The following is a 26,478-nucleotide window of genomic DNA, read 5'->3' on the forward strand; positions in this document are numbered from 1 at the left end:
CATGCCACTAAGTCCCATAGATACTAACCAGCGGTAGTTTAAAACAGATCCATTTTCTAAATTTATAGTATTGACCATATGAGGAACCCCAGAGGATGGTTCCATTGAGGAATCCCTGTAGTATTTAATAATCATACCTTGCCCGCAGTGGGAACCTGTGGATCCTTAGGATCTCTGATTTCTACTGGAACAGCATTCCTAGTGTGCCAGGTGTGTTTGACACTGAATACAAGGGATATGGGCCTTTGCTTACAGTAGCAGTATCTCAGTTTGACTAAGTGCTCAAATGAGCTGATGAGAGTTGTTTCCTTGAACGTTGTTCCATAGTAATAAAATCACTTGCTTTCAGTGAATGGTGACATGGAAAACAGGGCTGCTCTGAACATTTTATTCAGTCAGGATGAGCTGTTAATCATTTATTATTTGCTGATGACTATAAAAAGAAATGAAGGAATTACATTTAGTGTCATGACCCTCACACAGGGTCATGCGTCATTGTGTGCGAGCAGAATGTAAACTGAGCAGAGGTAGTGACTCAGGGTTGAGTCAGAAGGGAGGAAGTCTAGAGTGCAAAGGGTGAGGAAAGTGGAATATGTGCAGAGATCAATGCGTTCCATCAATTATCTCTGATGCTGCTGGGACACCGTCCTAAGCCTCGTGGTTCAAGGGTTGCTGTGAACATAAACTTTTTGTGGAGCCATCCCTTTAGTCCTGGCTCTGACCTACAGTCTCCATCTCCCATTCTGCCTGGGAAGTAGACAAGAAATCATACTGTGACTTCACAGTCCATTCAGGGAAGAGGAAAAAGCATTGGGGAATACCCCTGAGGCTTGATGATTAGTTAAAAACTTTGTATTGGTCCTTTCTGCTGTTTATTGGGCAGAGAGGTCTCTGTTTACTAATACTACTCTATGAGTTTGGCCATGCTTAGCATTTCTTAAATTTCATCGATCATGTTTCTGTTTAATATGGTATGTCACTTTTACACAAAGTTTATGCTTAGAAATGAGTAAGAAATAAATAAGGAAAAAGATGAAATTTGGATTTGCAAGGCAGAAGTCTAATAAATTCAAATTTCAGTGGGAAATGTACGGGAAAAGGTTGTTTTGCCCTTGATATGGATATTTGGAGTAGAGAAATAAACCTTATTGGAATCAGAATACGTTTTAATGATCTTATGATGTGCCAGCTTGTCAGAACTGGAGTGAGTTTTGACTGAAAAGAAAGAACAGAGAAAAATGGTATTTTTAATAGGTGAGAAATTAATTTTCATTTAGAATACTGGTATAATTTTAAGTAAAGTAATAATATTATTGTAGTATAGATATTAATGAAATTATATCAAGCACTTTAGTACTATATTCTGTGGTGGCTGCTTAATAAATATATGAAATAGTTGCTGTGAAGATAAGACAGTTAAGAAATGGTTTTTAGGAGTTTTTCTAGGGCTGGCACTCATTCCGATTTTTACATAGCAGAGTTGTCAACAAGATAGAATGTTTTACTGACGTGGGAAGACAACTTGTTTATCCTTTAAAAAGCATGAAATGTATAGGATAAAGCAGATCAGCTATCAAAAGCTGGCATGTAAATGCTGTGCAGTTGGGCCAATGATGAGGCAAGTTCAATTGCTCTCACTAATGACTTGAGAGTCTGTGGCTTGTAAAAGAGTTGATCTGTTTGGTAGTGTGAGAGTAGATTTATCATAATTCTTGTAGACTAAAGACCAGAATAAATTATGAGTCTTGGACATTTCTGGGTCTCTGTGAAGAAAACTTTTTTCTGTATCAAATATAAACCACACTCCACATTTTTTTTACTTCTAAAATAAATAAAACAAATTATTCTAACATAGGGAAAATTCCTTTATTCCTAAGAAACATTAACTACTGTATATTTATCAGTAGGTGACTAACAGTTCATAAAAATGTATCTTGTACCCAGGAACTGGAAGCAGAAAACGGAAAGGATACCTGGTAAACAACCAGTCCACAGGGAGACTAACAGTAGTAGTGAGTAAGCTTAGATAAATATATCTTACTTGGGATCATTGTAACTGTGCTTGCTTCTTCCTGATCTCTTTTTCCTTCCTCTCTGTCACCAGCTTCAGCGGTTGACAGCTCCTGGACTAAAGATGGCTTAGAACTGCAAGCAAACCAGGAGTTTGCACCTGGAAGTGTCAGGAAAGATAGAGTGCTGACTAGCCATTGGGTAGGACTGTAGGAAATTAATTTGTGGCAATTAAGATTTATGAACCCTTGTGGAATGAGGGAAATTGGGAGTTACGAGAAGATACAGATAAATTAATGAGACAGTAGAACATCTAGTCTGGTTCAATAGAATGACTACAGGTAATTGCCTCTTCAGTAACTGTAGCCATAATGTAGCTGGCCACAGCATACAGAAATCTGATGTTCTAGCCGCTGAAGTCCTGCATGGTGAGAAAGTTAATTCCTTCAGTCTCTTTAGAACTATTTCTTGCAAAGTGATCACATGCATGCACATCTTGATATCATAACTGGAATCTTCCTGGTCTTTCCAGGATCTACCTGGATTGTTATCAGGGATGTGTTGGCCTTGTGCAATGTGAAGCAGACAGAGCTGTGGCATGTGGAAGTATGTTCCTTGAGGCAGAAGTGGTTGGTAAGAGGAAGCTTTATCCTCAGTGTCTATGGATATGGCTATGGCTATTTAAAGGGTTTGGAGCTTGCGAACAAGTGTATATGTGTACTGAATACAATTGCCTTTAGAACCATATTTACTTTACAGTATAAAACCATTTGTTTTACAAGAAAAATCAAAAAAAAGAACAAAGCAATTTGGCTCTGGTCAAAGACTAGCATGCAGAACATGGTCATAGTGCCATAATGAATTTCTCATTAGATGAACTGAATTAAGTGATTATTTTTAGTCATTTCACTACAGAAACAAAATTCAATATCCAAGATTAAATAAAATAAGTGAGTATACTTCCATACTTCTATGGCACAAGAAAGTCAAATTAGTTATAGAAATTGAAAATATTTACCTATTTTTGAAATAAACCCCAGCTTGGCATTATTTTCCTAAAAAAAAAAAAAAAAAAAAAAAAGCTGTGAAACAATTTGTGTCCAGAGGATAGCAATGTCAAAAATCAATAGCACCAACTGTATCCACAAGGGTTATAGGAACTGTTTGGGTTTGTTTTGTTTATTTGTTTTTGTCTAGAGAGGACAGACACTTGTGAAAGAAGCATTAAACTTTCAAAAGTACTGCAAAGTGGAATGGAGGAAGTTGTTCTTCATATTTGCTGTGGATAGAAAAGGAGTAACAGGTCTAACCTATCTCAAAGGTAATTCAGGTCAGAGATCAAAAAAATCTCCTAAGAGTTCAGAGAGTCTAAAAGTCTCCATCTTTGTTTTTGAAAACTACCAGTGGAGTGACAGAACTCAAACATCTGTCAAGAATGACAGATGGAATAGTTGATCTGATCTGATCCATCTGATTCTGAGGTCTTTTCCACTCCTCATTTTTTGTGATTTGTAAGGAATATAATGAACTGTAACTGTAGAGTAGAGAAATTAGAAAACCTTTGGAATTCAGTATTAGTAGGTAGAAGCTGAGCAATAGGTTTTTTAGTCTCATAATTTCCTGTGTAATCTAAACATTTAACAAATTGTATGGAATAGAATACTAGTATTTATAAAATACAATTTTAAATAGTATTGTAGAAGGGAACATGTCAATATGAATAGCTTTGATTTCTGCACAGGATATAATATTAACACTGTTATATATTTCATATATAATGACTTGAATTTGTAAACTCCTTCCCCTTTTCCTCAGGAGTTCAGCTATCTGTGATCCAAGACATTGCTGTGTAACCCTCTCTCAGACTTGTGAGGAAATTGCTAAATTCTGATCAAGAACTGCGAAAAAGCTGATAGAGTGGATTTCTGCAAGCTAAGAGAGGCAGACAGAGGTAAGACTCTTGAGATGGGGCTAGACAGCAGTTCAAGGGTTCAAGAGGAAAAACATCATCATGAAAATGAATAAAATCCTATGGGAAAAGCAGGGATTTGGAAGACAGCAACTCAGTCACACTGAGGATCCATTCGAGGGGCAGTAGAAACCAGTCCTACCCAACCTCACTGAGAACTTCCTGGCCAATAAAGACTTTTTCTGTTTTTTATTCAGGGCACCGAGCATACTAACACTAAGTTTAGTATTTCTTTAATTAAAATTATCTTTTGTGTGTAGTAACTAACCAGTAACTGCTGAATACTTTTAAATTGTGTATATTCAGCTTACAAAGGCTCTTTGTGCATGGCAAAACATGTCCAGTCAAAGTGATACAGTGAGGAAAGGATAAAATTTCATTCGAGTTCCTTGATTACTCTTAGTGTTACAATGTTACCAGGCATATCATTGGCTAGAAAAAATAACAAGAAAAATAAACTGGATGTGTCTGTAATGATATATGCTTTATTCAACTTCATTGGGGAAAAATGTTTTCCACCTGAAAAAAAAGTCACTTTCATTACTGTTTTTCCATCATTTTTCATATAGCATATTAAATACAGTAAGCTAAAATAAAGTCCTGAACACTTTTAAATCCCTAATGTTCTATACTATATTCCTTTGTATTAATATATATTGTTTATCCAGATTCAAAAGGCATCTGAGTTTCTAGATATGGTGAGGGTGAAAACATCTGCTCATGCTCTAGAAAGATAGAACTTCTTAATCCTGCTCTAGTTTAAGAAATCTTACTAAATCTAAGACAAATTTAAATACCACTTCAATTAATACATTTCTCTAACTGTAGTAAGAATCTAATTTTAAATGCAGATATACTGCAAGTAATTATTATGAAAAATATTATCTCCTTACACATTAATGTATCATTGAGATATATTTAATAACTTCAGCGATAAATAAGTACCAAGAAGTTGTTTTCCATATATAGAAAATATGTCTCAAAGTCAGATGTAGATTTGTCTGGATTTTCTGTTGTTGGTTAAGTATAAACGAAAACAATTTGAAGCTTTCAGAAACAAGACTGAGTTTGTAAAGCTGAAAACTGACATATAAAACTAACTAATAGGAAGCTAGTGACATTAGTTTGTGGCAATCCCCCTCACTAGAATACACAATTAACTCCAAATCAAATCACCAGACAAGAAAAGTGGAACTTTGTAATATCATTAAACACTGTTTTCAAAGTAGACATTTTTAAACAGATATAGAAGCTTGATGGTGACAATAACTTAGTTTGGCCTCATGCTTAGCCCTAGACAAATAAGATGTCTAGCAATTCCTATAGACAGTATCTTGTGGTTGAGCATACAGCATAGTTCAAGGAATACAAAATTGTCATCTTCTGACTGTATGATAATCCTCTTCATGTAGCACAATTCTTGTTGATAGAATGATGGCCAAGTTGGCAAAATTCTTGTACAAAGTAGTATTCTTTTCCAGCACGGATTAACAGGAAAGGGGCTGCTAAAATGGAATCAGATTTCCCTGAGTATCACAAATCAGAGCTTGTTCACAGTTGTTCTCACCTATGCTGGAGCTGAATGTCATTGAGGAATCATTGCAGGATTCTTGGGACCCTCTCCACCATTTCTCCTACCTGGAGTTTATTGGAAAATGCAATTCTCCATCTTTAAAGGAGATAAAAGAAAAAAATAGTTTGTGTCCTTTTCTCTGGTTATAATATATAAAGGCTTTGAAGTATTTGCTTCAGTTTCTTTTCTTGTTTGCTGTTTTTATTGATAAGAATAAAAAAAAATGCTAGTTTTTCTTGATACTGTTAAGAAAATGTTGAAGGTATCATGTCATCATTTTGCAATATTTTGACTCTGATGTCAAAGTTAGATTAAAGTTTCTGTGTCAGTTGTTTGTACTGATATCAGTGTCAGTTGGTCATCTTCTTTGCTGGCCTGCATCAGATAAAAAAAATCCATGGAACCAATGTGTGATTTGTGGGATCGGATTTTCTCAACACAAATTATTTTCTGAAAGCATAACTAGTTGAAACTTTGCCACAAAACATGAGTGCCCTATTTTTCAAGTGCCTTTTTCTGCCATTCCAGAATCTGACTTATGATCAGTTTGCTCATAAAATATTAAGACATTTTGAGATATAGGAGAAGGTTGGATAAGTAAATTTAGTTAAATAAATGTATGGAAACAGTCTAGAATAATTACTAGTGAGTTACAATAACCTAACCTAATGGCAGTCCGAAAGTTATGTTATAATCATGCAAAATACGCCTTAAACAGTTTTGTGAACAACAGGGCTATCCTGAAAATACTGGTGAATGGTCTGTAAGAGCAATGACTTAGAGAGGGATTTAAGGTTCGTTATAGTTTATTGTTATAGTACAATCTCTCATTGCAGTAGAGTGACCGAGAGAGATGATTAAGGCCATGCATTTATATCAAGTTGGAGAAGGGAATTAATTGTGCCTCAGTCTATGGCATCACAATATCTCCAGAATATTTCAAGGATCATCTTTCAAAAATGCAAGAAGTTCTTGTGCTCAAAATTGTAAAAAAGATGTGTGCATATAATCCAGGAGTCATAAAACTATGCCAGGCAAAAGGAAACTGGATACTACCTTAATAAAGAGAGGTTTGAGTAAACCTTATGAATATTTATCAGTATTTTCACATAGAAAGGATATCTGGCAATGAAGAACCTCATAGAAGTAATAATATCCAAGAGGTATTGTTCTGTCTTGAACTAAACAATTTCTGTGAAGGGAAATGGAGCATAGAAGCACCTAGCCAATAGGTGCAGTTGGTGAGCAATTGGAATTTTTTTCAGTAAAATTTATGTTTTCCTCATGTATAGGCTTTAATTTAGATAAGGTCAACTTTCCAGATCCTATGAGTCACTTTCCAAAATTTTCAACTGGCTAAAATCTCTTAAGACATTTACCGCATAACTCAATAGAGGTAGCTCTCTGAGATGCAGTTGTCATTATCTTCATAGAGCCCCACTGATAGATGGTGGGATAGGGCTGAGATGGACGTGTGGCAGAGTTTTGGACAATCCAGGTGCATGAAGCTTATCAGCCTTTTTTTTACTTGCATGTACAAGGGATTTGAATTGTCAAACAGTTCTCATATCAGCAGATCCCTCTTTCTTCTGATTGGGCAATAACAAACTGGTTTGGGAATGAATTTTTAATAGTTTATAAATAGTTCGAAGGACATAGATTGTTCATCTCTTCAAATCCATCTTCTGTTGGAAATTTTGTGACTAGTAAGTAGAAGGAGAAAAAGAACAGTGTTGGATTTTTGAGTGAACAGTACACTCCACTTTCAAGATGTTCAAAACAGCTTTACTTTGCATTAAGTCAATGTCCATTTGATACAGACAATATCTATATGAGATTTCATGCTTCAGGGCTTCAGCCTACAAAATTAAAAAGAAAACTCTCTTGATGATATTGAAGATTGGTTAAAGCTGGGGGTAAACTATTGATTTAACCAAATAACTGATCTGAGGGAAGACAGTATATTTCATACACTGGATTTATGAATCCTGCTTATATATCTAGGGCAAAACTGTTTTCCAGACTTTGGATGAGAATTTCTCCTCAGATTAGGTTGACTGGCACCTACATTGTTTCTGTGTCTTTTTGTACATTTTGGATTGTGAATCAGCTACTACGTTCACCTACATGTATTTTATATAATCAAATGCTGGTAATGTGCAGTGGTGATGCCTCAGATTATTCTGATGTTGGTTTATGACACAAATTTAATCTCTTCAGACTGAAGTTATATAGTCTAACTCAAACTACCAGTTTTAACATGGAAATAACTGAATGATTTATAGCAAACTGTGAGATAGAAGAGATTAGAAGAAAGATTTAGTCATCTTTTTCTGGCTTCAAATTCTGTGCAACCGTGAAGCTATGTCACTGAAAACTCAAAGTACAGAAGCTATGGAGAACTAACAGAATTTTGCAGTTTACTAAGTAGCTGTATAATATTGTACTTTCCCATTTTTTCTGCTTTTTTCACATCAGATTAGTTGATTCAGCTCCTAGTGTGATAAAACCAGATGTAAAAGAATTTTTATTTTTCTTTGCATTATTGTATACAGGCAATAGAAACTCAGATAAGAACTGCTATTCTGATTCATTTCTATTTCACCTCCTTATCATGATTGTACTACAATAGCACTGAGATATTGCAATGAGATAACAGAACATTGTGACAGATCTTGTAGTTTTGTCCATTTTGCCTTTAAAATGAAACAGTTGTGAAAGACCTGCCTATACTGTTTCATTTGTTTAAATTAATTGACTTTTCTCTAATATCTCTTGTTCAGCTTTATTCAGCTCCTACTGAAATAGTTGGACCGGTCCATTAAGATCAAGTCTAGCAAAGCACTTAGGCACACAAGTGAAAACACAGTATTCCCATTAATTGCTGTGGATAGAAGAAGCCTATACAAGTATCTCAGGATGGCTTTTCATAAACAAATGATACCTATATTTAATAATCCTCCATATTCCACGTGACTGGCAATGGTAACCTACCCTTTCTAAAGTAATCCTCATTCTGATATGACCTTTTGTATTCCAAAACATTGTAAAAATACTCACTTTTTATCAAAATTTTGAGATTATAGGCATGCATGACTAAAAAGAACAAAAATTATCTCTTCTGGTTAATCATCAGATTAAGTAAATTTAGTTTTAGTAAAGTGATAGGAGACCTACAGAGAAATTAATATAAAATCTACATGTCTTCTAGGACAAGGATTTTTATTTAACTTCTCATAAATTTTACTTCTGTAAAAGTCTTGAACATATCTAGTTTACTACATACATTGAAATAACAGTTAAGAAGAGCAACTAATTTATTTTAAATATGTTATAATTTTCATTGAAGTAATGCCTACAGATACTGATAAAAACAATACATTCCATAATAAAAATAAACAGTCCATTTCAAACAGTTTAGAATCTGAACATACATTCAAAAATCAGTATACTAATTGATCAGATTTCTGCTGACCATAGCTATTTCCAAACCATTTCTAAACTGAGTGTGCAACTCATCTTGCTGTTCTGCAGTTACCCTATGAGAAACAATATGCACTACAGTAAAATACTGTTTTATTTCAGGCTAGATGGGTCATGGTTTTGTGGATTAGATTTAGAAGAAGCAAAAAGAAGCAGAAGAGTAAAACACTCCTTTTGTGTTATTTGATTTCATTCTCACTGTGTATTCAAGAATGGATTCATCCTTAAGTGTAAGAGTTACTTGGAGCATTCAGCACCATCTCTATTAAGGTAAAGAAGAATTTGTGGGAGTTTTAAGGGGCATAATTAAGCCAACAGCAGATAAGGGGAACTTTTCCTGCTGGAAGAATAGACTATTCAGGCTTGTTTTCCTTGGTGACAATGAAATAATTGTGCGTTTAAGGACCTGTTTGTTAAATATTCCCTTTAGAAAAAAGGGCAGCCCAGTCCAAAGTGCATACACTTTACTCTCCAGAGTAGGCGAGGCAATGGGACTGAGAAAAAAAAACAAGTGAAAACTGTTGTTTATCTGTTTTACATATGTAGAGCAAAGTCCAACCATGCTGCATGTCCTGAACCATATTAATTCTGCAGACTTTTGAATACTTTTTCAGAGGGCTAGACTCAAACCAAGAACAACATTCACGGTATGTCAATAATTTTTTTGTTTTAAATCAGAGATATTTATAAAATTCGCTGATAACTAGAATTGGTGAAATTCCGTATAACTGCATATTCTTTTAAATATTTATTTTCTCGTGTAATTTGTGTATCTGTGCTGAATTGCAGAAAATATAATGCTTTTATTATTCAAATTAAATTAAATGAAGGACCCACAGTTATCAAACAGATACAAATATGAAATATAGATGATTGTAAGAAAACTCCAAACATCTGGATTTGTTTCAACATGTTTATACTTGCCCATTATGAGGATTCACTTGCAATATATGGCATTGATAATATTACTGATTTTAATAGATAGCTACATTTTTCTTTCAAACAAGCGGTCACTGAGATTACTGTAATTGGTTTAACAGTTGTATATTTTTTGGTCAAATATTATTTTACAGGGACCTATCTTAAATAAATTTAAAATGCATTCTGAAGATGAAAAGAAGAAGCGTACTTCAGATGAAAATAGTCATGAAGTTACTGCATCCAACCAGGGTCATAAATCTGAAGACAAACAGTAAGTATTCTTAAACATTGTAAACACGTTCTGTATTGAGGCTTATAAGATTACATTATATTATTTCTGATTTTATTTTATATTTTATTTAATTTTTTTAAAAAAATATTTAACTTTATTTTATCAGGAAAGCCTAATAACAGAAAGCTTTATATCAACTTGAGAGTAGCATTGATTGACACATTCATTTGGTGAAGAAACATCTTATTCTTTTAAGGACTAAGTGTCTACAGTATTGGCTACAGTTTATTGAAAAACAATTCTAAACTATGACAGAAATTATGTTGGAATGGACATCTTGAATACAGTTATGTCATTAACCAAAAATGATCTTAAAATTTTTAGTATGACAGGGAATATTTATTTTATATACCCTGAACATTTTATTTATTCCCCATCCCCTATGTGCAAAAACTTAATTTTGTAAGTTATCTTCCTCTTTCCTGTTTTGCAAGCTACATACTGCTTCAGTTCACAACTTCCCTGATCAGAAAATGGAACCACCAGCACTTGGTGTTGGTGTTTCACCCCTGAGAAGTCAACTGGGAAGAGCTGGACTTAAATTTAGAGGAGCTGATGCTACTTATATACCTGGAAGTTTAAATACAAACATCTCAAGAATGCTCAGTGAAACACATTTGTTTTACACACAATTGTTTCCTGTGAAAATATTTCATAATTATATTTTAACTGAACTTCATTAATATATTACATTAGTACTTCTGTGAAATGTCACTTTTTAAATGCACTAAAACAATTATATCTTTCAAGCAAGGAAAAGAAGAAGAAGAAAGCAGAAAAGGCTAAGATGGTCAGCCCATTTACACTGGTAAGGTTTATTCTCTCTATGCGTACATGTATACACACACACACGTTTCAAAGTATAAACAAAAAATTGTTAAAATTATGTTAGAGTACTTCATATATGGTCTTGCGTCTACCAAATGCTTTGATACTACAGAATATTGGATATAGTATAACAATCAATCAGTTCTTTTTGTGCATGTAGTTTTATTAAAGCAGCTGTCTTATTACTGGTAAGGATTCTTAGAAGTCTTCCCTTAGTAAGTTATCATGCTAAACACACCTGCACTAGATTTTTGTTTGTGAAAGGTAAGGATTTCATGTTTAGTCATTTTTTCCAACACAATGAAAAGGGCATCCATATACCTAAGATTATGTGTGGTCTTGTCCTCTAAATTACCTGAGTGGGGTACTAATCACATTAATTAGCTCCATTAATCCATTCACCTGAGTCAGCAGTAAAGAGCAGCTCCATGGCAATGATGAAACCTAAAATTAAAAACTGTGTACTAAAAAGTACTTTAAATTCCAGAAATTTTAAATTTTTTTGTATATTTTAAAAAAGGCAATCTGTTTATATTTAATCAAAGTAAATTCTATGTCCTCTTTTACTAATACTGAAATGTTTTATACTTTGTAGGTTTAGTGTGCATGATGTGCAGCAATGATATGGCAAATAACAGAAATAGAACTATAGCCTACAGTGCTGGCCAATGCCCAATTTCTCTGCTTTGCTGTACCAGCTAGCACTTGTACAATTACATCATATCACTAGAATTTACAACAGTAAACTTAATATTTTACAGTACAGAACAAAGACAATGATTTTGTAACAAATGAGCTCAAACTTTATTAAGTTCAATGGCAAGAGGTATTTAGGATTTCAGTACATTTTGATAATGTCTGTGGTGCATTAGGGAGAGTTTTTCTGACTGCATAATAATGAATTTACAGTAAACATCATTATTGCCTTAATTATCACAATGCCATTAAATTTTTTTATTATTTGACTTTAAATGCCAAACTGGCAAATTTCTTGTTTTCGTATGGTCTTTCTTACCCAGGTGCAGATATTTATGCATTAAAATAGTACTCTTCTCTGGTTTTGAGAGTTTATAGTATAAAAGTGCTTATATTAGAAGGATTAATTCCATTTGTTTTGTAAATTGTTTCGTCATCTTAATTTCTAATCAGATAAGGTTGTAGTTTTGCAATATTAGGGGTACAATTGTTAGCTTTTTCTCTACTTTCTTGACTTTGTACATGTAACGTTGTGTTAGCATTCTAATACCACAGAATTAAATTTTCTTCTCACCCACAGTTTCGATACTCCAATTGGTCAGACAAATTACTAATGACACTAGGCACACTCCTGGCAATAGCCCATGGAAGCAGTCTCCCTATTGCAATGGTAATTTTTGGTGATATGACTGATAGCTTTGTTGCTTCTGGAGACTCAAATTTTACAGGTAAGAATATATCTGCTATGAAGTGAACAATGGCTCATATGTAGAAAAGAACCAGGGAGATTCAAGCATTTTCACAGGAGATACTGATGTCAGACACCCCATCTTGCTACTGTACTATGATGCAAATTAATAACTACTGTGTTTATTGTAATAGAGGAATTTTTTTGCTCCTAACTCTTAATTTCTGTAGTAGTACTTTTTTTGGTCTTTTTTTTTTTTTTTTTTTTTCCCAAATTATCCACTACACTGCACATTCAACAAATCATGTTTAACTGTGGCTGTGAGAAATAGAAAGAGGCTGATTTTCTATCTTCTCCACATGAGTTCCTGTTGATTCCCTTGCATCAAATCTGACAATTATAGTCCACAAGGTGAATCAGATCAGTAAGTAGATCCATCAGAAAATTTGCTACCAAAAATAAAAGTACTAATTTTCTCTTGGATCAGTTTGTTGAATAGCCTTATTTGATGAATCAGAAGAAAGAAATCAAACACAAAGGAGAGCAGGCATGCACTGCTGGATACAAGAGGGAGGAGTGAGATACTGTAACTTCAGTATCAACTCACAGCTAGACCAGATTACGTTGTCCTCTGAACTCACACATTAGATGTTAAACTCATGAACAGGTTTGTTGCCTGAAATATTATCTAATAAAATTTTATTAAACATTTTAATAAAAGTCTATGCAGAAAAAAATAAAATATGTGACTGTCATCTGTCCTGCATCCATGTTTTTTCTTATTATGCTGCTCTAAAACAGAAACATGGGCATACTGCCTTTATCAGAACAAATAATTTATGATTTACTCATTCTCAAGTACAGTAAATTGGTCAGATTTTTATGGTGCAAATGCAAAATGATGCAGCTATAGTCTTCTCAAAACATTTGTCACTAAGTTCTCATGTGGGGCAGTAAAGTTTTAGGGCCAACAGCAATGTTATAGCCAATGTTTTTATAATGGGTTAAGCTATTTACAGTTACTGATTTGTTGTCAGTGTCCAGACCTGTATTTTTAATGGGTTTTGGCATGACACTAATGCCCTATTTAAAAAAAAAAACAAAAAACAACACAACAAACTGAGTATTTATTGAATGCTCAGGAAGACCTTTTAATCTCTAGTTACACCAATGTAGTTTTTTAGTCAGTGGAGTTATGACTGACCTTATATTAGTATAATCATTATGTTTGAATAGGTAGAAGCCTGTAATTGTCACTCCTCCTTTCATTAAAATCAACATGATTCAAAAAGAGATGTAGCAACTCAGAATTAGCTGAACAGCATGCAGGAAAACAAATTTGTTAAAACTTGCTCTATTAAGAGTACTTACTCTTTTCTACTTTCCTAAGATAACATTTCTGCAGTGAATTCCTCTTCAGCTATTCTTGGCAAGCTGGAAGAAGACATGACAAGGTAATTAGAAATTGATATTTCTGCTTCTTTTTTTTAATGTAGGCACACATTTCTAGTCAAGCCATTCTTCTTCCACGGATGTTTTTCATATTTTAAACAATATAAAAGCAGTGATCGAATGAATAATGCATGCAACTAAGGATTTGCACATGAGATTATTGGAGTCACGGGGAGGATTCTTGAACATCCCCAGCCATTCCCAGCAACTTCCCTGTAATCTCTTGCTCTCATCCATCCCACCCCCTTTTCAGGAGTGCTCTGTGTACCAATGCCATCTGCTTTTCCTTCATTCTTCCTTCTCTTCATCTGGATTTATAAACAGTAATTGTTATGATAAAAAATTATATTAATTATCATCGTTCAATTCCTTGAGCTACAATGATTCACTGATAAAAAGCAGAATTTCTGCCAAAGCAACAAATTTAATTAAATTATATGGTCTACAGAAAAATTAGAGTTATATTATATGTAACCTTAAATCTAACATTCTAGAGCTGCCAATAGCAGAAGACAATAGTCAGTAGGTGCTTCTGCTTCAAAGCTTTATAAGGAAAAGGTCAAATAAGCAGGAACATCGGCTGCCAATAGATGTGTTTTGTTAACGGGCTTTATTAATCACTGTCTATAGACTTAGTTTAGGCAGGATATCTAAAGTTCACGTGCAATTCCATGTACCACTTCAGCTTCTTTTCTTCAAGGTTAAAGTCTGTTCCTCATTAGGTGTTGAAAAACATCTGACATATCAGGAATGCTGATCTGATCTTCAAGGCAATTGTCTTTTCTAAAGAGAAGGAGGAGATAAGCCATTCACTCTAGTAACTCTTGCTGTTTCATATTGAAGTGCATTATAATTTCTGGTAACAGTGGACTGTAAACTTATAGATCATTTAGATTAAGTAGTTAAGTTTCTAATTAAAAAAAAATCTATTTACACCAAAAAAAAAAATCTTATTTGCCCTAAAATAAATGACCAAGAGCTAGTTAGAAAAGGCTATTACTTAGAAATGAAGAACTTGTATGTAATGAGAATGAACTGGCAGTGAATTGTCAATTATGTTTTATAAGAGGGTATGGACACACAGAGCTTCTTGCTCTAGCAACATTTCTGTTAGTCTCTGACATGAATGCGAATAATGCATACACGCCTTCAGCAGAATATACTTGTGCCCAATGATTTGAAGGCAACATTGCAGAACAAAATAATTTGTGCAAGGGTGAAGTTACCCTAACTGTTCTAGGTTTAGTAAATACCTGATGTCTCGTTGCACAAATTTTAAAATTCTGTCTTATGTGTATTCTAAAGAAAATTTTTAAATGGTTGTTCTTAGTACATATGCAATTATAGAATTCCTTTTCTGAAACTCACTAAGATCTTAGTCTCCAGCATACATTTTGACAAGTCCAATAGTTTTATAAAGTGTCATACAAACAGCAATTCCTGTTAAAATGTAAAATTAGGTCATCTGAATTTGAGTGTTCTGTTATTCTTGCAAATGTAGAAAATACTTGATTTATTTTCTCTATGGCAGTTAATTATACTATATATTTCTACTTGTTTAATTATCTCTTTCTAGTAGCTGTTCTTATGGTTGGATTGCCTTTAAAGCTGTATCACTAGCTGTTACTAATTTCTCTCAGTTTTAAAGATATTTGTGTTAGTGTTTTCATCTCCTCTTTGAAATGAAAGTAATGGCACAGCTTTAAAGTCAATATATTTTCTTTTTTTTTTTTTTTTTTCCCTACTCAATTCTACTCAAGCATATCTAACCTGTATTTTAAGAGCAGGATGTGCTACATTTATGGAAGGTATTACTGACTCTTATAACTATAACTCTTATAATAAGAGTGGTGTGTAAATCAGTGTTTCATTTATAAGTTTTTTAGACCAACAATCAATCAGAATTATTTTTGATTAATGGTTTGGGGTCCTTTTAATCTCTGAACTCATATCACACCATTTCAACTAAAACCAATAGGAATCCTCGCATTTTCCTCAGTGGGCTATTGTCAAGGAGTCAGTACTGCTTAAATAACAAAGAGTACAGGAAAACAGACAAGCTGACACAAAGAAATTATAAATGTAAGTATAGATCTACATCAACATCTAAATGTTGAGAACTGCCTGTTCTCATGACCCTAAGAGATGGTCTTCAGAGAGGTCCAAGAGAAGGTTCAAGACAGACCCGCCACTGGACAAGGCTGAGTTCAGCAGTGATGGTGGTAACGTGTCTGAGATAACATATTTAAGAAGGGGGAAAAAACTCTTCACAATAGAAACTGCAGCCAGAGGGAGGAGTGAGAATATGGGAGAGAAACAACTCTGCAGGCACCGAGGTCAGTGAAGGGGGGTGGTACTCCAGGAGCTGGAGCAGAGATTCCCCTGCAGCCTGTGATGAAGACCAAGGTGAGGCAGTCTGTGCCCCTGCAGCCCATGGAGGTCCATGATGGAGCAGATCTCCACCTGCAGCCTGTGAAGGACCCCACACCAGAGCATGTGGATGAAGGAAGCTGTGACCCCCTTGGAAACCCACGCTGGAGCAAGCTCCTGGCAGGACCTGTGGACCCATGGAGAGAGGAGCCCACACTGGGGCAGGTTTGCTGGCAAGACTTGTGACCCTGTGGAAGGGATCCACACTGGAGCAGTTTATGAAGAACTGTAGCCCGTGGGAAGGAGTCAAGTTGGAGAAGTTAATAGAGAGCTGTCTCCCATGGGAGGGGACCCCATTCTGGAGTGGGGGAGGAGTCCTCCCCCTGAGGAGAAAGGAGCAGCAGAAGCAACATGTGATGAACTGACCACAACTCCCATTCCCCATCCCCCTTTCACCACTGTAGGGGAGGAGGTAGAGAAAATCAGGAGTAAAGTTGAGCCTGGGAAGAAGGGAGGGGTGGGGGAAGGTGTTTTTAAGATTTGTTTTTCTCATTATCCTATTCTGATTTGATGGGTAATAATTATTTTTTTTCCCAAGTCAAGTCTGTCTTGCCCATGACATAATTGGTAAAAGAACTCTCTTTGTCCTCATCTTGACCTGAGAGATTTTTTGCTATATTTTTCTCTCCCCTGTCCAGCTGAGGAGGGCGAGTGATAGGGCAGCTTTGGTGGGCACCTGGCATCTATCCATGGTCAACCCACCACAGATATCATGCATGCCACCTTGTCTTTTAGACATTAACTCTGAAAGCACAAGTATGAATAAAAAGCAGCCCAAGTTTCTCTCTAGAAACAAACTGTTGAGTAAGGAATGTATTACTTATTAGCAGCACAGGAATAGGTTCTCTTTTCTAAAGTTTCGAGATTCCTGAGTTCACCTGTTTGAAGAAGCAGCTGTTTGTACTCACCTCTCGTTCCTCTAAGAACGTCTGCCAGCAGGTCAATTAATAACAAAAGCTGTTTACAGGGACAAAGTTCTCACACAGGTGTGTTCAAGTACTGAACTATATATGTGGACTTGGTTGTGTTTGTTACTCAAACAACAGTTTGCCTAAAACCCAACTATTTCTCAAAAGAAAAAGAACCATTATTTTACAATGCAGTGAGCATTTACTCTCTGTTAAGTTTCAGCAGTGGATTTACAGAATATATTTCATCAGCATGGAATCTGGCAAAGATATCAATCCCTTTTGATACAATTTGTCATGAAACAAAGTCCAAGCATAAAACAATTATTTGATGTGATGTAACATCTTAAAGTAATTGTCTAAAGTAATTACTGCTGAATGTTGAAGCAGTGTTCTTGGTTTTATTATGGTAGTTTCTGTGTAGAGTTTTAATGGAGTTGAAGGTGATCAAGGTCAATATTCAACTAACCGGCATTCAGTTAGACATTAACACAGTTTTATTAAAGAGTTTAGATAAAGTTCATTTCGTAATGAGTATAGTTCCAAAATTCCCGACTAAACTGTACAGTGTCTTGGACGCAAAAAAGACTGGATTAAAATTTGAAAAGTTTAATCTATAAAGCCATTCTCTCCTTTTCTGAGCAGAGCATTTGCACACAGTTTCCTGCATTTTGCTCCTGACAGGTTACATGCTACAGTTCTAAAGAATCAGTATGTGTAACTTACTACACGTGAGTGAAAGTCCTAAGAGTTTTAAAGCTTTTTGCAGATTATATAAAATTACTTTTATATAGATGCAGTAGTCTTACATGCAATATATACCACAAATATCTAGCCATTGTTTTCAGTCATGTTTTACAAACAGGAAATCAGTTCAGTTACATTTTTTGGTTTAGTTCTGGTTTAAGTTCACCTGTAACTGATTCTGATGTCAGTTCTGAATCAAATAAAATCTGATTTGATTCTGTTTGAACCATTTAAAACTGGCTCAAATTCAGTTCCACTTTGAGAAGTACAGTGGTTCACACACTCCTTGGTTTTAATTTGACATCCTGCTCATTGCACCTAACTGAATTAAGTAAAATATCAGTCTTGAATAAAATAGAGACCAAAAGAATATTTGATCTAATGGCATTTGCTTGCAATATATATATATATATAGTAATGCTGCATTCTCAAATGGGGAAATATTTACAGCATTCATGCATATATATATATATATAGTGTATGTATATTTGTAGACAGGCATGTTGTGTGGTGTAAATGTGTGTGTGCAATATGGGTATATATGATTAGGTCTGTCTATATGTGTTAAAACAAGAATGTTATGGAGTCTTTGGAAATGACACAATTAAGTGAAAAGGGTACTTTATCTGAAATATAGTTCTAAAATAATCTCATGAGAAAACAGATGCTATATTGACAAAAAGTGATTCCTATCTAACAATAGCTTCATTTTATTTATTGCATATCTGAAAACTGATATTAAATACTACTCATAGAAAACTTTGTAAGTTTTACAGAGAAACATAAACTCTAGTAAAACTCTAATTCATGTCTGAAACAGAAGAAGTAAGCATGAAGGTAATTAAAACCAATTACAGAGAATAATTTTTTTCCTTCTTCTTCTTCCAGATATGCATACTACTATTCTGCAATAGCAGCTGGTGTTCTTCTTGCTGCTTACATCCAAACTTCATTTTGGACCCTAGCAGCAGGCCGGCAAATAAGAAAAATTAGAGAAAACTTTTTTCATGCAATTATGAGACAGGAAATTGGATGGTTTGACGTAAATGATGCAGGAGAACTTAACACTCGTCTTCTAGAGTAAGTATACTATACATTTCCCAATGTTTTTTTATCTTAGTAAGCTTGTATGATTTACAATTTTTATAATTTTTATTTTTAAATTTAATTATTTCATTCTGAAATTAAATTGAATTATTTCATTGTCAGATTAAATTTTCAAATTTTCTCATGGAGAGTCCCAGAGACTGGACTTCTAATACTTCTGATACTGGACTGTCACAAGGATGTCAGAAAAGCATTTTGATAAATTCCCTTTAATTCTGAGGGTGACTAAAACCTAGCATATGAGATTACCCACCATGATGAGAAAACAGTTAATTTTTGTGCCCACTGAGGACTGAATAAGGTGCCAACCTACCCCAGCAGTGTGAACAGCTTTAACTGCATGACAAGCTCTTCCCTTCTCTTTGCCTACATGAAAGGATTTATCCTTTCTTTCCAGATATCCCAGTTTCCAAACAAATAAAAAATTCAGAATTAAGAAAGTGAGAGTAACTTTGCACTATAGGCAGAATTTCAACCTTTTCAGACAAAAAGAGGTTTATAGCATTACATTTTCACAAGAAATAGGACATTTTCCTTGACCAAACTCTACAGTGCTTTATCTTGAAGCAAACTATTGTTTGAAAGTAATTGAGTAAAGATTGTTCTCTACACAGACATCCATGTAACAAAACTGAAAAGCTTTCTTGTGCTTTCTACATTTTCCTTCCTGTCTGCATGTAATTTGTTTTTCAGTGATGTCTCCAAGATTAATGAAGGAATAGGTGACAAAATTGGATTGCTTGTTCAAGCAGTAACAACATTTATAACAGGATTTATTGTTGGTCTCATAAGAGGTTGGAAGTTAACCCTCGTAATACTAGCAGTCAGTCCTGTCCTGGGACTTTCAGCAGCCCTCTGGGCAAAGGTAGGTTAATATACATTCAGTGTCAGGTTTTGTATTAATAAGAGATAATGAAATATATCTGCATATGTGTAATTCTTACTGTTCAAATGTACTGCTTAAAACAATTATAGCTTTAGACAACATCTATGTATATAAACTCTTAGCTAAACTGTATATAAGTACCCTCATGTAGTTTGAATATTATAATTCCCATAAATTGGACAAATTTGTTTGATTTGAAGCTGCTTCTGCCAGTATAGCATATTTTTCTGTAGAAAAGGAAGCAAGATATATAATAGAATCCACATCTTTAACCGTTAAACTTCATCCACAGGAGTACTTGTTCTGTTGAAAGGAATCGTTGCACCTCCTGAAAAATAAGTGAATAAATTAGACCAAGTCTTGGTCTCAGACACAGAGTTTCTTTTCAGAGTTGTTAACAGCTTTGATAAGAAATTTTAGACAGACTTAGTGAGAGAAGTACTAAATTACCATGGGATTGGAGTGACTTGCACTAGTAGTTTGGAAGCCTTCATATTTCTATACTATTTTATTTCCCTTACATTTCAAAGATCATATAAGCTTTCTCTATCTTCAACGAATATATTGTAGAAAAGGTAGTAGAAAAGCATGTGCTACATGTGTCTACCAGCTAAGAGTCTTCATGGTCTGTGGCCAATTAATGTAAACTGTAGAGCCCTCTAGCTAAGGTAGCCAGAGATGAGAATGAGCTGAGGAGATCTACCCAGGGAGAATCACACCAGCTCCCTATGAGAAATCATCTAATCTCCTGCACTGGGTGAAAATAGAGTGGAAAATCCAGCCCTTAGTTGTTGAGAATGGGTAATATTGAATCACTTGATTGAATTCTTAATCTACTCGAGGATTTTGATATTGAGCTTTCTGCACCCATACATAATATAATCAAAAGGATTCATATAGGAAGAAAGTAACTGTGGTAAAAGCCATTATAAAGTGCTTGAGCTCATTCTGGTTTTCTTAAGCCAAAATATTTGATCCTGTATTAGGTTCTCTCTGCTTTCACTGACAAAGAACAAGCTGCATATGCAAAAGCAGGTGCTGTTGCAGAGGAAGTTCTAGCAGCCGTCCGTACTGTAATAGCTTTTGGAGGACAGGAAAAAGAAATTAAAAGGTAAGAGCAATGTTTGCTTTCATCAGCTGATTTTAAACTAGTCATTTCAGATGGTTTGAAATTTTCTTGTGTCTTTGCTGTTGAAAGTCTGTCAAAACAAGTCTTGTGCTTCCTGCTTTTAGGTAATGGGGAATCGTCTGTTACAGGCTATTAAAAGTTTCACTACATGTTGAAAGACAACTAGCTATTTTTCTAGAAAATCACAAAATAAATTGATATATTGTCTCTACTCTAGAAAGTGCACAGAATACTTTAAACATCACACAGTGAGATCTTTAGACAGAAAAAAAGTCCCTGCCATGAGAAGAGATGACGGTATGCTTGGTAATCTGATTACTCAGTAGTTGTTGTGAAGGTAGTAATAACCAATATCTCAATTTCCACTCTTCTGTAAAACATAATTCTTGTGATATTTTAACCTTTTATCTCAAGCTAACAATTACAATCTCAAAACCTGTCATGAATGGCTCATGATCAAAGTTCACTGACCTGCAAGGTTATTTAAGGAACTTGAATGCCAGTCCCTGAACTGCAATGCCCTTTTTTTTTCTATATACCAGGTTGACTGATGCTGGCCTTTTTAGGAGTTAACTTAAAGTCTCTGCCTGACTACTAGGCTTACCTTTGTAGAGTCTTAGGGCTATATATTTCATATATCTTGCACTTTGTGAGTGTTCTTTTTCTAATTCATCCATAGAGTGTTTGGTGCTGTGTGCCATGGTACAAGTCTGAGTCTATTTTGAATTTATATCTTTCTTTCAGATACCATAAAAATTTAGAAGATGCTAAACAGATTGGAATAAAAAAGGCTATTACAGCTAATATATCTATAGGTGCTGCTTTCTTACTGATATATGCATCATATGCACTGGCCTTCTGGTATGGAACCACCTTGGTCTTAACTGATGATTACACTATTGGCAAAGTTCTTACAGTAAGTATTAATGAGCAAATTCCCAATAATAATGAAAAATACTAAAGAAAATACATTAAAGTGTATATTGGGAACTTACTTGAGTTTAATAAGAATTATGTGCCAAAATCAGCAAAATAGCATCCATTCTTAGCAAAAAGGTTCTCACCAGAAAAGTCTACATGTTGTTTCTATTGTATCTCAAAATCTATATCAAGCCAAATAAAGCATACATAATTTTAAACTCCTTCTACATCTTTTATGACTTCCATAAGATCTGACATCCATAAGATGATATAGAAGTAGTTCAATTAAAAACTGAAATACAGTACTCTTCCTAGTTGCTATTTGTTTTCAGAATTGTAGGGCTGAATATCTTTTTAGGATGCAGAAGCAAATACTTTTTTTTTTAGCTGTTGTATGGTCTAAGGAGAACATTTTATTGATACTTTTCTTATATTTTGCACTGTAAGAGCTTGGAATCACTTCTCAGTATTTTTAGAAATCAAGGGGGAGAGAAATATACTTGTGACCAGGAAATATGTCACCATCTAACCAAAAGAAGAAAACCATAACTCATAAGTCATAACTTAAATTCTTCTCTTGATGTGGCAACCATTCTAATTTTGTATAAGATACCAAACAAATATGGTAAGAAGAATAACTTTGTTAACTATGGTGAAACCCAACCAGGAGACCATATATATATATTTATATCTTTTTTAAACTACATGTTTTATTTATGAAGTTTGCGGGAAATGACTCTGATATGTGTTGTTGGCTCTTTTGAACCTGTCTTGTCTTTTTTTTTTTTTTTTTTTTTAAAGTCAGGCTCGCATACAGAACATCTCAGTGAGGTTCTTGCCCTTGTGTGTAGTTTTTTCAGTTCAAAGCATTTTCAATTTCTGTTGTCTGTTTTTTAGTCCATTGGATTGGTGTTTCTGTAACATGAACAGGAGGGTGTTGCCTTATTATGTAACACATCTGTGAATAACTGCTATTGGATAAGAGATGATGGGTGTGATGGACCTTTGCTCTGACATACTGTTGCTGTTATTATGATTTCTGTTTGAGCAGTGTGGTTTTATTACTTTTGTTTAGATACTAGTTGAAAGCAATAAACTATGTTTCTCTGAGAAAATAATGTATTTTTTCTTTTTCTATTTTTTCATGTTTGCTTGCATTCACTCACTTTCATTCCAACAGAGGGACCCTTTATTACTCTGTGATGGAGAAGTTGGATTTATATGCTTCTATTTCACTGTCCCTTTGAAAGCAGAAAGATAGTGCTTTGCATATCTGTCTTTGGCATATATGCAATATACTTTCTGGTCTTTGGAACATCTTTTGTCAAAGAATGAATTAGTACAATAAATCCCGAGACACTGAGTATAATTATCCATTTTTTTTGCATAGATTTTGCTTGTCTCAGTCACTTTTTCACTTCTTATCAGTATGTTTGCAACACTCGCATTGTACATGGACTCAGTTCTCGGGTGAATCTTAAAAAGGCCTTTTCTTAATGTTATTGTTTGTTCAAGAGAGACCCTTTAATTTTTTCTTTAATTCTAGGTTCCTTAAGCTTCTGTTAATACACATGTAGCCTCCTGACCCAAAGATATCTAATGTAAATAAATACATGTAATTCTCTGCTTAAATAAGAATTGATATGTGTCACCATAAACATTTCTTTCAGGTCTTTTTCTCTGTATTGATTGGAGCTTTCAGTATTGGACAAACTGCTCCAAGCATAGAAGCATTTGCTAGTGCAAGAGGAGCTGCCTATACAATCTTTAATATCATAGACAATGTAAGTATCTTTGCCCTCACTCTCATTTAAAAGCTGAGAAACCATTATATTTAAAGTACCGGCACTATTTATAGATATCAGATTAGTAAGAGTAAATACAAATGTGTAAAGTAAGCAGAAATATAAATATAAAAGCAGGTAGAATGCGCAATTATTTCTCAGTTCCTCTTTGTCCTCTAGAGTTATCAGTCCTTAATTCAAAGGTAAAAGTACTGGATCTTTGAATCACTTGGTGTTGGAGGTATCCTCTAATGTTTTTATCATGAAGGGCACGTCTATGGTGCTATATAGATAGGTGATTACAACTGATGTAGGTACATGAGCATAGGTTTCAAGATATCAGTGGCACCACCAGTAGCGTGAGTGCAAGCAAATGAATAAAACAGAACCTGGTAACCTGGATATGTACTTCAATCACCAAGAGTCTGAAATCAGGGAAGCTGTGATTTCACTAGCTAATGAAGCTCTATGAAATGAAATTGCATGTTTTGTATTATCATTAAGATATGCTTCAAACAGTGATAATTAAGAACTCTGTTTCCGCTCAGTGGTCAGTGGATTGGTTCTTTCTCACACAAATTGTTTCAGCAGAAAGGACAAAGCTATAAATGAACAGTGTATGAACAACTCATTAGAGATTATTTTTTCAGGTTAATTATCCAGCAGTGAAATTAATCTCAAATTATGGCTAGCTGTGGGTACAGTCTTAAAGACAATGCACTAAATTCATCCAAAAGCTTAAATGGAGAAATTATAAAAGTATTCTTGCATGAGCAGATCATCAATATAGTAATGAGGAAGCAAAATATCATGCAATTTACATGTTTCAGAAATCTCACCTAAATTACCTTGAAATTACATTTAATATCTCTGCAGAATAATGGTGCACTCTAGGACTTCTCTTTGAAAAGAATCATCAGGAAATAAGGGGTTTCTTTAACTTTATTTTATTTTGCACAGGAACCTCAAATTGACAGTTATTCAGAAACGGGTTACAGACCAGACCACATTAAAGGAAACTTGGAATTCCAAAATGTTTACTTCAATTATCCATCCAGACCAGATGTTGAGGTACTGTAAGTGAAACTTTATAGACATTACAGTTGAATATGTGGATCATTTGTCAGGAAAAAAAAGTCAAATAAATAAAATTTTGTTGAAAGTATAACAATTCCAAATTGATTTTCTAATTTATATAAAAGCTACCTTGCCACCACAGTGATTTTAGCTAGAATTATTTACACCTTAGCTAAACATGTTAAGTTTTCTGAATCATTTTCTGTTTAAAGCTAAAGACAGCATGGCTATGCAATAAGACTTAAAGATTTATTGCTACCATATTCTAAATTTACGCTTCTAACACAAGTGTTTGTGTATAGTAATAATAATGCAAAAGTGGGTTTCAAATGTGCCTGCAATGCAGCTCTGTTAAAACCACATCTCAATCAGTTAAAGAAAGCAGATCCAGCAAGGACTTGTTATATATGAAACAGAGATCAGAATCTGTATTTGCCTGTCTAACAGAGAAAAAGTTTGTTTTTTAAAACACTGTCATAAATCCAGAGTCTTAATGCAGTGGAGGTGAAAGGCATTTGGATGATTTCTGAAAATATTTTCAATAAGAGTGTCTTTGCACTATGTAACGATTTCCTTCCCTACCTTGAAGGAAAATCACTCATCTTGATAAAGGGATCTTTCTTATTTTTATAGGCAGAAAGGAAAAACACAGAGCTTTCTTTTTAAGCCATTTTTACTTATAAATATATTTAAAATTTCAGCTTTTCCTTCTATCAAGAAAATTAATGAAGTGAATGTGCTTGATTTTTCTTCATATAGAAATATACATGAAAAGACAACTATTGATCTCAGTGGATTATTTTATAAATTTATAGAGGTATGAGATGAATGGAGATTTCTCCCACATAGTTTCAGAGATTATAATTATAGGAAGTTAAGGCTACATCAAACATTTAATAAGTATTTCATAAATTATAGTAAAGAGAAAAATGAGGTGGTCAAATAACTCAGGGTAGTTAATTTCTGCCTAAATTTAATCTACCTAACTTTCAAGTTAACTCATTTTCAACAGGATTAATTTCAGCAAAGTAACTGACAGGCATGATGAAGACTGCAAGTTACTTCTCACTAACTGGTTTATTTGCTGTCTTTACTTTCTCTTCTCTGTTTGCTTTAAGTTGTCAGAAACAGCCTCAATTGAATTAATTATGGATTGTATTTTGCTATAGAACAAATATTCTGATCAATAGTCCACTGAAATAAGTGGTAATCCACAGGTTTTAGATCAACTTCTATTTGCTACTTTATTTACATTGTATTTGTTTGAGTTATTCTATACAAGGTCTATAGACTAAATTACCTATAGCATTATGGCCAGAAGATTAAATAAGGCTGCTTCATAAATTTTCAACTGTTATTATTATGTTGGGCTTCTTCTTTTGATACAAAAATATTATAGCAAAATAAAACAACCTAAAAGTTATGATCTGCCTATTACTCTTGTTCCTAAACAGTGAGATATATTTCGCTTGTAAAGTTCACAGATATTGGTACTAAAGGTGAAGAGGCAGCAGTAGTAGAAATTTAGACAGAAAGAGACGGTGACAAGGGCACAGGGCTGCAAGGTATTGGGGAGT

The 26,478-nt window shown here is 34.3% G+C and overlaps 1 protein-coding gene across 9 annotated transcripts in view; it reads left to right on the forward strand.

Annotated features, from left to right (window-relative positions):
- Positions 1 to 26,478, forward strand: part of ABCB1 (ATP binding cassette subfamily B member 1) — a 64,699-nt gene that overhangs the window by 10,480 nt on the left and 27,741 nt on the right. For 3 of the 9 annotated variants that reach the window (XM_032991575.2, XM_032991577.2, XM_032991570.2), the window contains exons 2-14: positions 3,826 to 3,961; positions 9,138 to 9,305; positions 9,582 to 9,682; positions 10,109 to 10,227; positions 10,999 to 11,056; positions 12,353 to 12,500; positions 13,851 to 13,914; positions 18,886 to 19,077; positions 19,798 to 19,969; positions 20,977 to 21,101; positions 21,864 to 22,035; positions 23,711 to 23,824; positions 24,785 to 24,895. In XM_032991575.2, the coding sequence (XP_032847466.1) occupies positions 10,133 to 10,227; positions 10,999 to 11,056; positions 12,353 to 12,500; positions 13,851 to 13,914; positions 18,886 to 19,077; positions 19,798 to 19,969; positions 20,977 to 21,101; positions 21,864 to 22,035; positions 23,711 to 23,824; positions 24,785 to 24,895 (1,251 nt within the window). In that variant the 5' untranslated portion in view covers positions 3,826 to 3,961; positions 9,138 to 9,305; positions 9,582 to 9,682; positions 10,109 to 10,132. Of the gene's footprint in view, positions 1 to 1,944; positions 2,017 to 2,104; positions 2,212 to 2,542; positions 2,644 to 3,207; positions 3,341 to 3,825; positions 3,962 to 9,137; positions 9,306 to 9,581; positions 9,683 to 10,108; positions 10,228 to 10,998; positions 11,057 to 12,352; positions 12,501 to 13,850; positions 13,915 to 18,885; positions 19,078 to 19,797; positions 19,970 to 20,976; positions 21,102 to 21,863; positions 22,036 to 23,710; positions 23,825 to 24,784; positions 24,896 to 26,478 lie in introns of all 9 variants that reach the window. The other 6 variants (XM_032991569.2, XM_032991578.2, XM_032991568.2 and 3 more) reach the window with 6 other exon arrangements.

This window comes from Tyto alba, unplaced genomic scaffold (assembly GCF_018691265.1).
Source record: "Tyto alba isolate M040663 unplaced genomic scaffold, T.alba_DEE_v4.0 Super-Scaffold_38, whole genome shotgun sequence".
Taxonomy (NCBI): Eukaryota; Metazoa; Chordata; class Aves; order Strigiformes; family Tytonidae; genus Tyto; species Tyto alba.